Consider the following 15,257-nt stretch of genomic DNA (forward strand, 5'->3'; position numbering starts at 1 on the left):
ACCCCCGGACAGGGCCAAACAGGAAGGATATAACCCCACCCACTTTGCCAAAGCACAGCCCCCACACCACAAGAGGGATATCTTCAAACACCAACTTACCATCCTGAGACAAGGCCGAGTATAGCCCACAAAGTTCTCCGTCACGGCACAACCCAAGGGGGGGGCGCCAACCCAGACAGGAAGATCACGTCAGTGACTCAACCCACTCAAGTGACGCACCCCTCCTAGGGACGGCATGAAAGAGCACCAGTAAGCCAGTGACTCAGCCCCTGTAATAGGGTTAGAGGCAGAGAATCCTAGTGGAGAGAGGGGAACTGGCCAGGCAGAGACAGCAAGGGCGGTTCGTTGCTCCAGAGCCTTTCCGTTCACCTTCACACTCCTGGGCCAGACTACACTCAATCATATGACCCACTGAAGAGATGAGTCTTCAGTAAAGACTTAAAAGTTGAGACCGAGTCTGCGTCTCTCACATGGGTAGGCAGACCATTCCATAAAAATTGAGATCTGTAGGAGAAAGCCCTGCCTCCAGCTGTTTGCTTAGAAATTCTAGGGACAATTAGGAGGCCTGCGTCTTGTGACCGTAGCGTACATGTAGGTATGTACGGCAGGACCAAATCGGAAAGATAGGTAGGAGCAAGCCCATGTAATGCTTTGTTGGTTAGCAGTAAAACCTTGAAATCAGCCAAGCACGTAGGACACAGACAAAGGAAGGGGGAGGATAGAAGGAGCGACAGAGGAAAGGATAGAGGGAGAGCATACAGCCGTGAGGCCCAGATATCAATTGCTTCATAAATTCTTAATATTGTTGTTGCTAAATGATTGAGGGTTAGGTTCTGTGTCTTAGGTTTTTTACTGTTGACTCTCTTTCCCTTCTCCACTCTCCCCCCCCCTCTCTCTATTTATCTTTCTCTCTAGGGGACACCTGTGTTTGTCCACACCTGTCCATTGTCAGATATTGCCCAGGGCAACTCGTCCATCCTGGCTGACCAGATCGCCTTAAAGCTGGTGGGCCCAGAGGGGTTTGTGGGTAAGTAAAATGCTGTTAAAAGCCTAGCGCAGCCAAAAATGATTGTTTTTCCTGTGTTTTGTATCATATTGTAAAACAGATGATGAAACTAAACACTGTAAAAGTGTAAATAAAAGTTTTACTTCCTGATGGTTGAAAATGCAATTTACACAGGACTAAATCAGCAGGTTTTGAATGGGTGGAGTTTTGGCTTGCTTGGTGACATCAACAATTCCAAGCCTCTCTTCCAATAACAGCTAGTTTTCAGCGTACATATCCCTCGCATTAGGCCCCTCCAATGAGACCCCTCACTCCCATACAGTCCTAGCAAAATTATTGCTTGAGAAAGTTTTTTTTTGCGATTAAGCTATTTTTGTTTATTTTTGACAGTTTTAATGGATAGCTATTACAGTAAGATACTGTTACCCAGATACGATAGTGAGATAAAAACAGCTGCGTTGGGCCTTTAACACATATGACACACTAACTGTATCATGCACTTTAGTATGCACTTTGTGTGATTTTCTGTCTCAGGTCAATTGAATGGACAATAAAGCAAATTTTATTTCATTCAATGGTGGACATTCAGTGAAATAAGTGACAACAGGAGAAATATTTAACACAATTATTAGCAGAAAGCTTTTGAAAAACCACTTGCTTGAAATGGGATGACTCATTTATGGGAGGCAGCTCTGCAGAAGTCATGAGATCTGATTATAGATCTGATCTGATTATAGAGGGAAAGTTTAGAAAAGTCCGTTTGAAAAAGTAAAGTGAAAGGATATTAGACCAGGGTTTTGTTTCTGTTCAATTAAAGGATACATTTTTGTAATGTTACATAAATGTCACATATACTTATGAATATATAATGATTCTGCTGTTTGTGTCTCACCTCTCTTCACCCTACATCCCCGTTACCATGTAAACATACCAAAAACACACACACACACACACACACACACACACACACACACACACACACACACACACACACACACACACACACACACACACACACACACACACCACACACACACACACACACACCACACACACACACACATAAAACGTCCCCCCAGTCACCGAGGCAGAAGGAGGTGCTGAATTAGGCATGGAGAAGTTCTTCGACATCAAGTGTCGCTCTTCGGGCCTGCATCCTGACGTGGTGGTGATGGTGGCTTCAGTTCCTGCCCTGAAGATGCATGGGGGTGGACCTGCGGTGAGCTACCACTAGGGGGAGTGCTAGTAAGGGAGGAGAGTAGAACATACCAGTCAGTCAATTGGATAAGTGCTCTATCTCAATTGCTTAAAAATCTGTCTTCTATCCGTCACTTTCACTTCATCTGCATTGATTTGAAAAGACTTGACAGGTGAAAAGAAAATGCTAGAAGCTCTTCATTAGTCTCACCTACTGTCGTCAGTCCTTTTAGATCAGCGCAATGAAGGACAGGAGGCGAGTTGAGGAAACATTTTTCATGCAATTAAGAAAGAGCCAGGGTCTGAACGCACTTCATGGACGACATAAAAATTAGACTTTATTTTTTAAACACTGTCCCCTCTCATTCTCACGCACTCCCTTTGAAGATCTAAGAACATCTGGCAAGTGGCTTCTGGATATGGTTGCCTCCAAAATAGCACCCTATTCCCTATGTCGTGCAATACTTCTGACCAGGGCCCATAGGGCTCTGTTAAAAGTAGTCAACTATATAAGAAATAGAGTGCCATTTTAATGTAAAGTTTCTAGCCCTGAGGATTCATTAGATATCAATGATTAATCGACTGATCGACCTCATCCATCATCATTTCTCACCGCAAACATACTATAAGATTAGACTTAAATTGCCACTATCCACTGATACAAGGTTGGATATGTTTTCAATCCCTTATGGTTTAGATGAAGATTGGGGAAAAGATCATCTGATCCTAGATCTGTGTTTAAGGGCAACCTACCTCGCACAGATATCGGCTGTTGATAAATGCGATGGGTGTGAACTCTCATGACAGCGTGCACTAAACCTGAAGCTGCTGTTGCAATTAAAAATAACATAATTGAATTGAACTGGGAAACTGTATTGAACTTAAAACCGAGTTTGCATTTTGGAAAAGTCATCTGTACCACACATACACTCTTCGTGCTATCTAGAGCCTAAAAGGGTTATTCGGCTGTCCTCATATGATAACCCTTTGAAGAACCCTTTTTGGTTCCAAGTAGAACCCTTTTGGTTCCAGGTTTAACCCTTTCCACAGAGGGTTCTACATGGAACCCAAAAGGGTTTCTACGTGGAACCAAAAAGGTTAAACTACGGGGACAGCCGAAGAACCCTTTTTGAAAAAAGATTTCTAAGAGTACGATGTAAACCTAAAGCCCATACAGTCTTCATGAAGCCTCTTCTGTCACAGATCACACATGCCTCCATTTTGGGCAGCGACACAGAGGTGTCTAATTATTTAACGTGGCTAATGGGCACCACTGGGTGGCATCGATGTCTCTAGCATCAACACACACACACACACACACACAACACAACACACACACACACACACACACACACACACACACACACACCACACACACACACACACACACACCACACACACACACACACACACACACACCACACACACACACACAACACACACACAACACAGTGTAACGTCTCTCGAGCTCTCTAACTCTTCAAGGACTGAGCGCTCGTTAATTAAACACATGGTCACACATTTATTCTTACATGTGATATTTATTCATTGAACAGACGCTCAGGGTACATTGAGTGCGTACACTGGGGAGGTAAAGCCGTACAGGAGTTGTTGTAGTCAATGTCATTTGACATGCTAATTGTCCAAAACACAGGGGTAGTGCCTGAATAAATAAAGTCAATGTGTGTTCTCATAATCTAAACTGAACAATTAAGATAAATAGTTTTATGTTGTGCCTGCTTCTGTGGTGCCTGCTTCTTGAGGGGTGTGAGAGAGAGAGAGATTGAAAGAAAACGAGAGGGAGCGCGAAAGAGAGCGATACAGTGAGAGAGAGAGAGAGAAGAGAGAGAAATAAACAGTGGACTGTTGATGGCACGTCTCTATGGGTGCCAGAATGAAGCAGAAAGAAGGAGAGTGAGAGAGCGACCCAGACCATTTTCCAACCCAACAACCCAATACATCAAAGCGAGGAGAAAGGCAAAAAAGAGAGTGGGAGAGAGAAGTGACAGACACCTAACAGTGCAGTGGCCGTGCACACTAAACGTAATGTCCCTATTGGTTTTCTTCTTATTTTCCACAGGTCACAGCAGGTTCAGCCATGCCGAAGGAGTACTCAACGGAGGTAATTTCCCCATGGCTTCCCAGCCAGCCACACACTCCACTCACTCACACTCACTCACTCACTCACTCACTCACTCATCACTCACTCACTCACTCACTCACTCACTCACTTCACTCACTCACACTCACTCACACTCACTCACTCACTCAACTCACTCACTCACCTACTCACTCACTCACTCACTCACTCACTCACTCACTCACTCACTCACTCACTCACTCACTCACTCACTCACTCACTTCACTCACGCCACCCACCCACCCACCGGAACCCACACACATACACACACAGACAAGCTGCTGAAATATGTATCAGGCTCTCCCCCTTCGAAATGATACAGGATTTATTTTCACTCTGTGGAGATTTTTAAAACAACCTTCATTGACACAATTCAACTTATTTATACAGTGGAGGTTTAGAGATTTTCTGTAACAGCTAAACCTCAATGAGAATTGTAGAGGAAAGAGGTTGTTGTGGTTGGACTGGAGATACAGATAGAAATGAGATTTCCAATTACTTTTTGCTGTTATTGCTGTTGACGTTGTTTCCTGTGGTTGAGATGGGCTTCAAGCCATCAAGAGGAAAAAGAGTATTGTACGGTGTCCATATTAGGACAGTCACACAACAATGGAAGTTGGGTCAGAATCACTTTGAGTTGGTCTGTCTCTACAATGTTTGTTTGCAGAACCTGACGTTACTGGAAAATGGCTGCAACCACTTGAAGAGGCAGCTGGAGAATGCCCGGGCCTTTGGCTTACCTGTCGTTGTAGCCATCAACACCTTCAGGTAGGCCATTATCTCCAGTGTTCCTATTCCAGACTGCTGTTTGTGTGTCTATCAGGCGATTTTAAAAACGTCACTGAACACACACAGTGTGTGTCACTGTCTTGAATGGTCTTGAATGGTGTGGATTTTCAGTCCAATTAAAAAGTTGACTTTACCTTATTCAAGAGCTAGTGACTTTTTACAGACCTTTTCAATAGAAGAGCATTTCCTCGTCTGATCGAGAAGACTGAGGTCATTTCCATTGGGCTATTTCCATTTCCATGGAGTCATTTCCGAGATTGGGATCTGATTATTTCTATTTCAATTCAGTCAGATTTCAGAGTTCAGTGGTCCTCAGAGGAATTCTAAATGGAATTTACCACAACTCAAGAGAACCTGCACACTTTCGTTCCTGCTGTCACGGGCTAAACATTTCTTACTGCCCAGCCTTGCATCAGACTCATTGGTGTATTTGTCCTGATTATAACAGCACCGACACCGATGCAGAGTTGGGCCTGGTCTGTGAGCAGGCTAAACTGGCGGGGGCCTTGGAGGCAGTGCCATGCTCACACTGGGCTGAAGGGGGTGCCGGAGCGGTGGCGCTGGGTCAGGCGGTACAGAGGGCAGCTGAGACACCACACCAGATGAACTTCCTGTATGACCTGGAGGTAAAAAGCTCCCACTATCAGCTATGGCGTAGGGGTAAGTTGTCCCGAGATGTTGATCTTGGGTCAGTTTTAGCATTTTCCAGTTCCTGCATCTGTACCATTGGGAACATTCATCCTGGAGCTCAAACTGTACTCTATCCTCAACTACCCCATTACAGATGTGACGCTGTTGGAAATATCAATGCATTTTATTTTCACTGAATCTCCGTTTGGGTATTGGTTAGACTACAATTAAGGTGTGGAAATGTTATGATCTTAGTACTGTAGCCTAGTCCCGACTGCCACGTTGCAAAGCGCCATATTGTCCTGAGGTTTTCATTTTTAGTTTTTCTTGGAATAGAAACACCATAAAATGTATCTAATTTTATTATGCAAAATTTCTTAAATTCAATCTTATATAACATGTTCTTACAACCCCTAGGCTAATGAATTCTACAAAAGCTAATTGGAGTCAGGAGTCAGCTAACCTGGAGTACAATCAATGAGATGAGATTGGAGATGTTGGTTAGAGCTGCCCTGCCCTATAAAAAACACTCTCAAAATGTGAGTTTGCTATTCACAAGAAGCATTGCCTGATGTGAACCATGCCTCAAACAAATGAGATCTCAGAAGACATAAGATAAATAATTGTTGACATGCATGAAGCAGGAAAGGGTTACAAAAGTATCTCTAAAAGCCTTGATGTTCATCAGTCCACGGTAAGACAAATTGTCTATGAATGGAGAAAGTTCAGCGCTGTTGCTACTCTCCCCAGGAGTGGCCGTCCTGCAAAGATGACTGCAAGAGCCCAGTGCAGAATGCTCAATGAGGTTAAGAAGAATCCTAGAGTGTCAGCTAAATACTTACAAAAATATCTGGAACATGCTAACATCTCTGTTGACGAGTCTACGATAAGTTCACAAAAGAGCACCTGGAGGTTCCACACCACACCAACATCAAAACCTCATCCCAACTGTAAAGTATGGTGGAGGGAGCATCAGGGTTTGGGGCTGCTTTGCTGCATCAAGGCCGGAACAGCTTGCTATCGTCAACGGGAAAATGAATTTCCAAGTTTATCAAGACATTTTGCAGGAGATGTCAGGCTATCTGTCAGCGAATTGAAGCTCAACAGAAGTTGGGTGATGCAATAGGACAATGACCCAAAACACAGAAGTAAATCAACAACAAAATGGCTTCAACAGAAGAAAATACGCCTTCTGGAGTGGCCCAGTCAGAGTCCTGACCTCAACCTGATTGAGATGTTGTGGCATGACCTCAAGAGAGCGGTTCACACCAGACATCCCAAGAATATTGCTGAACTGAAACAGCAGTATGCACTGTTGTGCAGGTCTGATCCGCAACTACAGAAAACGATTGGTTGAGGTTATTGCTGCCAAAGGATGGTCAACCAGTTATTAAATCCAAGGGTTCGCATTCTTGGATTTTCACCCTGCACTGTGAATGTTTACACGGTGTGTTCAATAAGACATGAAAACTTTTGTTTTTTGTTTTTCTGTTATTAGTTTAAGCAGATTGTGTTTGTCTATTGTTGTGACTTAGATGAAGATCAGATAACATTTTATGACCAATTTATGCACAAATTCAGGTAATTCCAAAGGGTTCACCTACTTTTTCTTGCCATTGTATTCCAACATGTTTTAAAACAGTTTTTGTTGCATGCCCTGATGAACATGATGACCCTGTTGAAAATAACACAGCATTGGCATTAACTACAACTGTCTTTCTGGATAAAAACATATTCGAACAGACTAAATTTAAACTGTAAAATGAATGTGTCACAAGCTTTCTGCTTCAGGTGTTAATTGTTCAGTACTGCTGGTTACCCCATTGCAAATAAAGTCAGTGTCTTGTTGGTGTCTTCAACACATAGCTTGTAGCATGACAACACTCACTGAGAAACTCTGTATATTTTTCAGATGCCCATTGACGACAAAATCAGAGCAATAGCCAAGTCAATGTATGGAGCGGATGATGTGGAGCTCCTTCCTCAGGCCCAACAGAAGGTGGCGCTGTTCTCAAAACAAGTGAGTCCACACCCAATGCAACAAGACAACCTTTGTGTTAGACAGCTTAATAGAGTTGGAAGAATTTGCCTCTAACTGCTGGTCCAGGGTCAGATATTTTAAGGAAAACTGCAATTGGTTAAGGTTCTTGGTCTGAGGTAATCTTATCCTAGATCCTTGGAAAGGGGCAACTTCGTCAATATCTTGAACCAGACAAACACTCATTCCAAAAAATCTGAAAATGAAATTCAAAATCCAGAATTCTTTTCACCTCCTATTTTCATCTTTACCTTTACTTCCGTTTGTGCTTTATTCCTTCCTGAAAATAACAACAGTACCAGTCAAAAGTTTGGACACACCTACTCATTCAAGGGTTTTTCTTTATTTTTACTATTTTTAAAATTGGAGAATAACAGTGAAGACATCAAAACTGTGAAATAACACATATGGAATCATGTAGTAACCAAAACAGTGTTAAACAAATCTAAATATATTTTTGATTTTAGATTCCTCAAATAGCCACCCTTTGCCTTGAAGACAGCTTTGCACACTCTTGGCATTCTCTCAACCAGCTTCATTAAGGAATGCTTTTACAACAGTCTTGAAGGAGTTCCCACATATGCTGAGAACTTGTTGCCTGCTCCCTCTGCTGTCCTACTCATCCCAAACAATCTTAATTTGGTTGAGGTTGGGTGATCGTGGAGGCCAGGTCATCTGATGCAGCACCATCACTTTCCTTGTTTAAATAGCCCTTACAAAGCCTGGAGGTGTGTTTTGGGTAATTTTCCTGTTGAAAAACAAATTATAGTCTCATTAAGCGCAAACCAGATGGGATGGTGTATCGCTGCAGAATGCTGTGGTAGCAATGCTGATTAAATGTGCCTTGATGTCTAATTAAATCACTGACATTGTCACCAGCAAAGCACCCCCACACATCACACCTCCTCCTCCATGCTTCACGGTGGGAACCACACATGCGGAGATCATCTTATCTTACTCACTTACTCTGCGTCTCACAAGGACACGGCGGTTGGAACCAAAAATCTCAAATTTGGTCTCAAAGGACAGATTTCCACCGATCTAATGTTGCTAGTGTTTCTTGGCCCAAGCAAGTCTCTTCCTCTTATTGGTGTCCTTCAGTAGTGGTTTCTTTGCGGCAATTCGACCATGGGAAGGCCTGATTCACGCAGTCTTCACTGAACAATTTATGTTGAGATGTCTGTTACTTGAAGTCTGTGAATAATTTACAGTGGGAAGAAAAAGTATGTGAACCCTTTAAACATACCTGGATTTCTTCATAAATTCGTCATCAAAATAATAGACGCACACAGTCTGCTTGAACTAATAACAAACAAACAATTATAATTGTTCATGTCTTTATTGAACACACCGTGTAAACATTCACAGTGCAGGTTGGAAAAAGTATGTGAACCCTTGATTTTAATAATAGGTTGACCCTTCTTTGGCATCAATAACCTCAACCAAACGTTTTCTGTAGTTGCGGACCAGACCTGCACAACGGTCAGGAGGAATTTTGGGTCATTCCTCTTTGCAAAACTGTTTCAGTTCAGCAATATTCTTGGGATGTCTGGTGTGAACCGCTCTCTTGAGGTCATGCCACAGCATCTCAATCAGGTTGAGGTCAGGACTGACTGGGCCACTCCAGAAGGCGTATTTTCTTCTGTTGAAGTCATTCTGTTGTTGATTTACTTCTGTGTTTTGGGTCATTGTCCTATTGCATCACCCAACTTCTGTTGAGCTTCAATTGGCGGACAGATAGTCTGACATTCTCCTGCAAAATGTCTTGATAAACTTGGGAATTCATTTTTCCGTTGATAGCAAGTTGACCCGGCCTTGAGGAAGCAAAGCAGCCCCAAACCCTGATGCTCCCTCCACCATACTTTACAGTTGTGATGAGGTTTTGATGTTGGTGTGCTGTGCCTTTTTTTCTCCAAACATAGTGTTGTGTGTTCCTTGCAAACAACTCAACTTTAGTTTAATCTGTCCACAGAATATTTTGCCAGAAGTGCTGTGGATCATCCAGGCGCTCTTTTGCGAACTTCAGATGTGCAGCAATGGTTTTTTGGACAGCAGTGGCTTCTTTCGTGGTGTCCACCCATGAACACCATTCTTGTTTAGTGTTTTATGTATTGTAGACTCGTCAACAGAGATGTTGTCTTACCGTGGACTTTCTTTTAGAGATACTTTTGTAGCCCTTTCCAGCTTCATGCAAGGCAACAATTCTTAATCTTAGGTCTTCTGAGATCTCTTATGTTCGAGGCATGGTTCACATCAGGTAATGCTTCTTGTGAATAGCAAGCTCAAATGTTGTGTGTTTTATGGGGCAGGGCAGCTCTAACCAATATCTCCAATCTCGTCTCACTGATTGTACTCCAGGTTAGCTGACTCCAATTAGCTTTTGGAGAAGTCATTAGCCTAGGGGTTCACATGCTTTTTCCAACCTACAGTGTGAATGTTTAAATTATGTATTCAATATAGACAAGAAAAATACAATCAATTGTGTTTTATTTTAAGCACACTGAATGTGTCTATTGTTGTGACTTAGAAATCCAGGTGATTCCAAAGGGTTTACATACTTTTTCTTTCCACTGTATTTGGGCTGCAATCTGAGGTGTAGTTAACTCTAATGAACTTATGCTCTGCAGCAGAGGTAACTCTGGGTCTTCCTTTCCTGTGGCGGTCCTCATGAGAGCCAGTTTCATCACAGCGCTTGATGGTTTTTGTGACTGCACTTGAAGAGACTTGATCTTGGTCTTTTACAAAAATGGGCTATCTTCTGTATACCAACCCTAACACAACTGATTCGCTCAAATGCATTAAGAAAGAAAGGAATTCCACAAATTAAATTTTAATGTACACCTGTTAATTGAAATGCATTCCAGGTGACTACCTCATGAAGCTGGTTGAGAGAATGCCAAGAGTGTGCAAAGTTGTCATCAAGGCAAAGGGTGGCTACTTAGATTCTTCAAAAATATATTTTGATTTGTTTAACACTTTTTGGGTTACGACATGATTCCATATGTGTTATTTCGTAGTATTGATGTCTTCACTATTATTCTACAATGTAGAAAATAGTAAATATAAAGAAAAATTAGTAGGTGTGTCCAAACTTTTGACTGGTACTGTAAAATAAACAAAAAATAGACTGCCCTACAAAAAAGGCTGTGATTCTGTATGAATGCCATCTACAACAAATGGTGAATTCCTAGCTAAGACTTCACTGGACTGGCCATTGTACACCAATGAAAGCTTCACAATGTGATGCATATAAACTGATACCAGGGTGAATGAAACTTAACCACATTGTCTCTCCATCTCTCCCCCAGGGCTTGGGCAACCTGCCCATCTGCATGGCAAAGACCCACCTGTCCCTGTCCCACGACCCAGAGAGGAAAGGGGTGCCCACCGGCTTTACCTTGCCCATCAGGGACATCCATGCCAATTTGGGTGCTGGTTTTCTCTACCCCTTGGTTGGCACGGTGAGTACCGGGGCTGTCACTCATTCATATGAGTTGCTCAGTGTTACTCATATGAATGCGGACCTGGAACATGACATGGAATACATGGGTATGTGACACATGGGTATAGTGAGGAATGCCAGTTAGCTGAAACGAGTGACGACTGTAGCTTTTTAGAATCATTGCCAGAGAGAATCATAACTACAGACACTTTGGGAACTCCACTGTAATGTTGACAAGCATTCGGCTGAAATAAGATTCACCCAGAGATTTTCACTAAGGCCACACGTCTCTCATAATCCATCCCTGACTAACAGATAGATGACACATGCCACATAACATATTTCTTATTTTGACCAAAAGCCTCTTCTCCAAGATCAGTTGTATGCTCAGGCGATTGTTTTGAGGTTTATTTTGTCTCCTCTACACAAAATGTGCACATTTTGCTACAAGCACAATTTGAAAGGCAAGAAAGAATCTCATAACATTTCACACTACCATGCTGACATTGTGCTTATTAGCAACTATGTTGGATGCGTAACCAGGCCAGCTCAGTAATGCATGGTTTGGCTCGCCTTGGTTTAGTGCGAAAAGCCCTCAAGAGACAAATACAAAACAGAAACCCAATGAAGCACAGGTCACTAGACATTCACTTTTCTTTGGATGAAATCACATGTCAATAAAATCAGAAGACACATTCAAATATTTCACAAGGACTCAGAAGACCCCTCCTTCAACATAAACGCACACGTACAGTTGAAGTCGGAAGTTTACAAACACCTTAGCCAAATACATTTAAACTCAGTTTTTCACAATTCCTGACATTTTAATCAGAGTAAAAATTCTCTGTCTTAGGTCAGTTAGGATTACCACTTCATTTTAAGAATGTGAAATGTCAGAATATAGTAGAGAGAATTATTTCTTTCAGCTTTTATTTCTTTCATCACATTCCCAGTGGGTCAAAAGTTTACATACACTCAATTAGTATTTGGAAGCATTGCCTTTAAATTATTTAACTAGGGTCAAACGTTACGTGTAGCCTTCCACAAGCTTTCCACAATAAGTTGTGTGAATTTAGGCCCATTCCTCCTGACAGAGCTGGTGTAACTGAGTCAGGTTTGTTGGCCTCCTTGGTCGCACACGCTTTTTCAGTTCTGTCCACAAATGTTCTATAGGATTGAGGTCAGGGCTTTGTGATGGCCACTCCAATACCTTGACCTTAAGCCATTGTGCCACAACTTTGGAAGAATTCTTGAGGTCATTGTTCATTTGGAAGACCCTTTTGAGACTTACTGACTGATGTCTTGAGATGTTGCTTCAATATATCCACATAATTTTCATCCCTCATGATGCCATCTATTTTGTGAAGTGCACAAGTCCCTCCTGCAGCAAAGCACCCCCACAACATGATGCTGCCACCCCCGTGCTTCACGGTTGGGATGGTGTTCTTCGGCTTGCAAGCCTCCCCCTTTTTCCTCCAAACATAATGATGGTCATTATGGACAAACAGTTCTATTTTGTTTCATCAGACCAGATAATATTTCTCCAAAAAGTACGATCTACGTGTCCCCATGTGCAGTTGTACAGTCAACTAAGTGTATGTAAACTTCTTACTCACTGGAATTGTGATACAGTGAATTCTAAGTGAAATTGTAAACAATTGTTGTAAAAATTACTTGTGTCATTCACAAAGTAGATGTCATAACCGACTTGCCAAAACTATAGTTTGTTAACAAGAAATGTGTGAAGTGGTTGAAAAACAAGTTTTAATGACTCCAACCTATGTGTATGTAAACTTCCGACTTCAACTGTATGTGAACACACACACACACACACACACACACACACACACACGCACACACTTCAACTGAGGAGACAAATTAATTGAGATTGAGTTTCATTTATGTGGGTGAGCTGTCTGAACAGTGTTGTGGTGCTGACGAAGCCAAGACACTGTGGCCCAAAATTACTCAGAGGATATTTTTATCGAGAATTGCTAGGTTGCGCCGGGGTTCTGAATATGGACGTGTACGGAATATGGACGTGTACAGAAGGAAACTGCTGTCCCAAGGTGTGCTTCTCACTGATCAGTTATTCAAATTAGGTGTCTCGGGATCATGTCTGGGGGGAGGTGTGTGTGTGTGTGTGTTTTTGTTTAACTATCCTTGTGGGTACCAGAATTCCTCACAAGGATTGTAAAACAAGGAAAATTCAGGCAAGTGGGGACATTTTGCCGGTCCCCATGAGGATAACTCTATTTTCGGCATATGGTTAAGGTTTAGGGTTAGGGTTACAATTAGGGTTCAAATTAAGGTTATGGTTAGGAGTTATGGTTAGGTTTAGGTATAGGAGCTAGAGTTAGGTATAGTTTTAGGGTTAGGGGTTTGGGGTTAAGGTTCGATTTAGGTTTAAGGTTCGAATTAGATTTAGGGTTAGGGAAAATAGGATTTTGGATGGGAATAAATGATTTGCTCCCTACAAGGATAGCAATACAAAACTGTATGTGTGTGTGTGTTCATGTCTTTGTTGCACATTGCACTCAGACCCTCCCTTCGCACACACACACCAACAAGATAGATGGATCTCCTGTTGCTTTTGTCATTAGGTTTCCCTCATTTAAATTTTCTTTGGCAATACTCTTCCTTCTGGAAACCCTCTACAGTATATCAGTACACTACTTTGCACCCTGTCCATCATGGTCTGTTCTAGCAACCACCTCCACACTCAAAAATACTGAACAATTAACACCTGAAGTAGAAATCAAGTGACGCATTCATTTTACAGTTACATTTTTGTCAGTTCCAAGATGCATTTATCCAGAAAGTGTTACGGCTGTCGTCTTCCTCCTCTTCCTCGGACGAGGAGAGGAGAGAAGGATCGGTGGACCAATACGCAGCGAGGTAATTAGACATAAATGATATTTATTGAAACACGAAGACGAAATACGAAAACACTTGGAAATTACAAAATAACAAACACGACGTAGACAGACCTGAACATGGAACTTACATAACTACACGCAGAACTCACGAACAGGAACAGACTACATCAAACGAACGAACAGCCAAGACAGTCCCGTGTGGTGCACAGACACGAAAGACACAGGAGACAATCACCCACAAACAAACATTGAGAACAACCTACCTTAATATGACTCTCAATCAGAGGAAATGCCAAACACCTGCCTCTAATTGAGAGCCATACCAGGCAACCCTTTAACCCAACATAGAAACACAACACATAGAAATGCCCACCCCGCTCACGCCCTGACCAATAAACACATACAAAACAAGAGAAAACAGGTCAGGAACGTGACAGAAAGACAGTTGTGGTTCTTGAGGAGTTCTTTTCAGGGTTGAGAGTGATATGTGTAACCATTTTCAACACATTTTTCTGGGAGGGTTCTTTGGTGCTGTGTTAGTTGTGAAGAACCATCCTGTTCTTTCACTCCCCACCATGTTTTCCGTTATGCCATGACACTCTACACTCTTAAAAAGTTCCTGTAATTGTACGGTACATTACAGGCTACTAGTTGCAGTGAAAGTATGGTAAACAACAACAAGTTACTGACTGTTGTGTATTTGTGCCAACTGTCAGTGGAGTTGTTGTACCCGTTTAACAATACACCTGTATATATATACACATCTGAAATGCCCCAGAGTCTGCAACATCACTAAGCAAGGGGCACCACCAAGGAAGCGGCACCCTGAAGACCAAGGAGCTCTCCAAACAGGCCAGGGACAAAGTTGCGGAGAAGCACAGATCAGGGTTGGGTTATAAAAAATATCAAAAACTTTGAACATCCCACGGAGCACCATTAAATCCATTATTAAAAAATGGAAAGAATATGGCACCATAACAAACCTGCCAAGAGAGGGCAGCCCACAAAACTCACGGACCAGGCAAGGAGGGCATTATTCAGAGGCAACAAAGAGACCAAAGATAACCCTGAAGGACCTACACAGCTCCACAGCATAGGACCACTTTAGGCCGTACACTCCACAGAGCTGGGCTTTA

General features: G+C 42.3%; 1 protein-coding gene across 6 annotated transcripts in view; it reads left to right on the forward strand.

Moving 5' to 3' along the window:
• Positions 1 to 15,257, forward strand: part of mthfd1a (methylenetetrahydrofolate dehydrogenase (NADP+ dependent) 1a, methenyltetrahydrofolate cyclohydrolase, formyltetrahydrofolate synthetase) — a 66,559-nt gene that overhangs the window by 45,999 nt on the left and 5,303 nt on the right. For 5 of the 6 annotated variants that reach the window (XM_070446484.1, XM_070446483.1, XM_024000544.3 and 2 more), the window contains 7 exons: positions 916 to 1,027; positions 2,086 to 2,225; positions 4,284 to 4,325; positions 5,011 to 5,111; positions 5,581 to 5,758; positions 7,675 to 7,782; positions 11,109 to 11,261. In XM_070446484.1, coding sequence (XP_070302585.1) covers positions 916 to 1,027; positions 2,086 to 2,225; positions 4,284 to 4,325; positions 5,011 to 5,111; positions 5,581 to 5,758; positions 7,675 to 7,782; positions 11,109 to 11,261 — 834 coding nt within the window. The remainder of the gene's footprint in view (positions 1 to 915; positions 1,028 to 2,085; positions 2,226 to 4,283; positions 4,326 to 5,010; positions 5,112 to 5,580; positions 5,759 to 7,674; positions 7,783 to 11,108; positions 11,262 to 15,257) is intronic. The other variant, XM_024000545.3, reaches the window with a different exon arrangement.

The sequence above is a fragment of the Salvelinus sp. IW2-2015 genome, linkage group LG14, assembly GCF_002910315.2.
Source record: "Salvelinus sp. IW2-2015 linkage group LG14, ASM291031v2, whole genome shotgun sequence".
NCBI classification, from domain to species: domain Eukaryota; kingdom Metazoa; phylum Chordata; class Actinopteri; order Salmoniformes; family Salmonidae; genus Salvelinus; species Salvelinus sp. IW2-2015.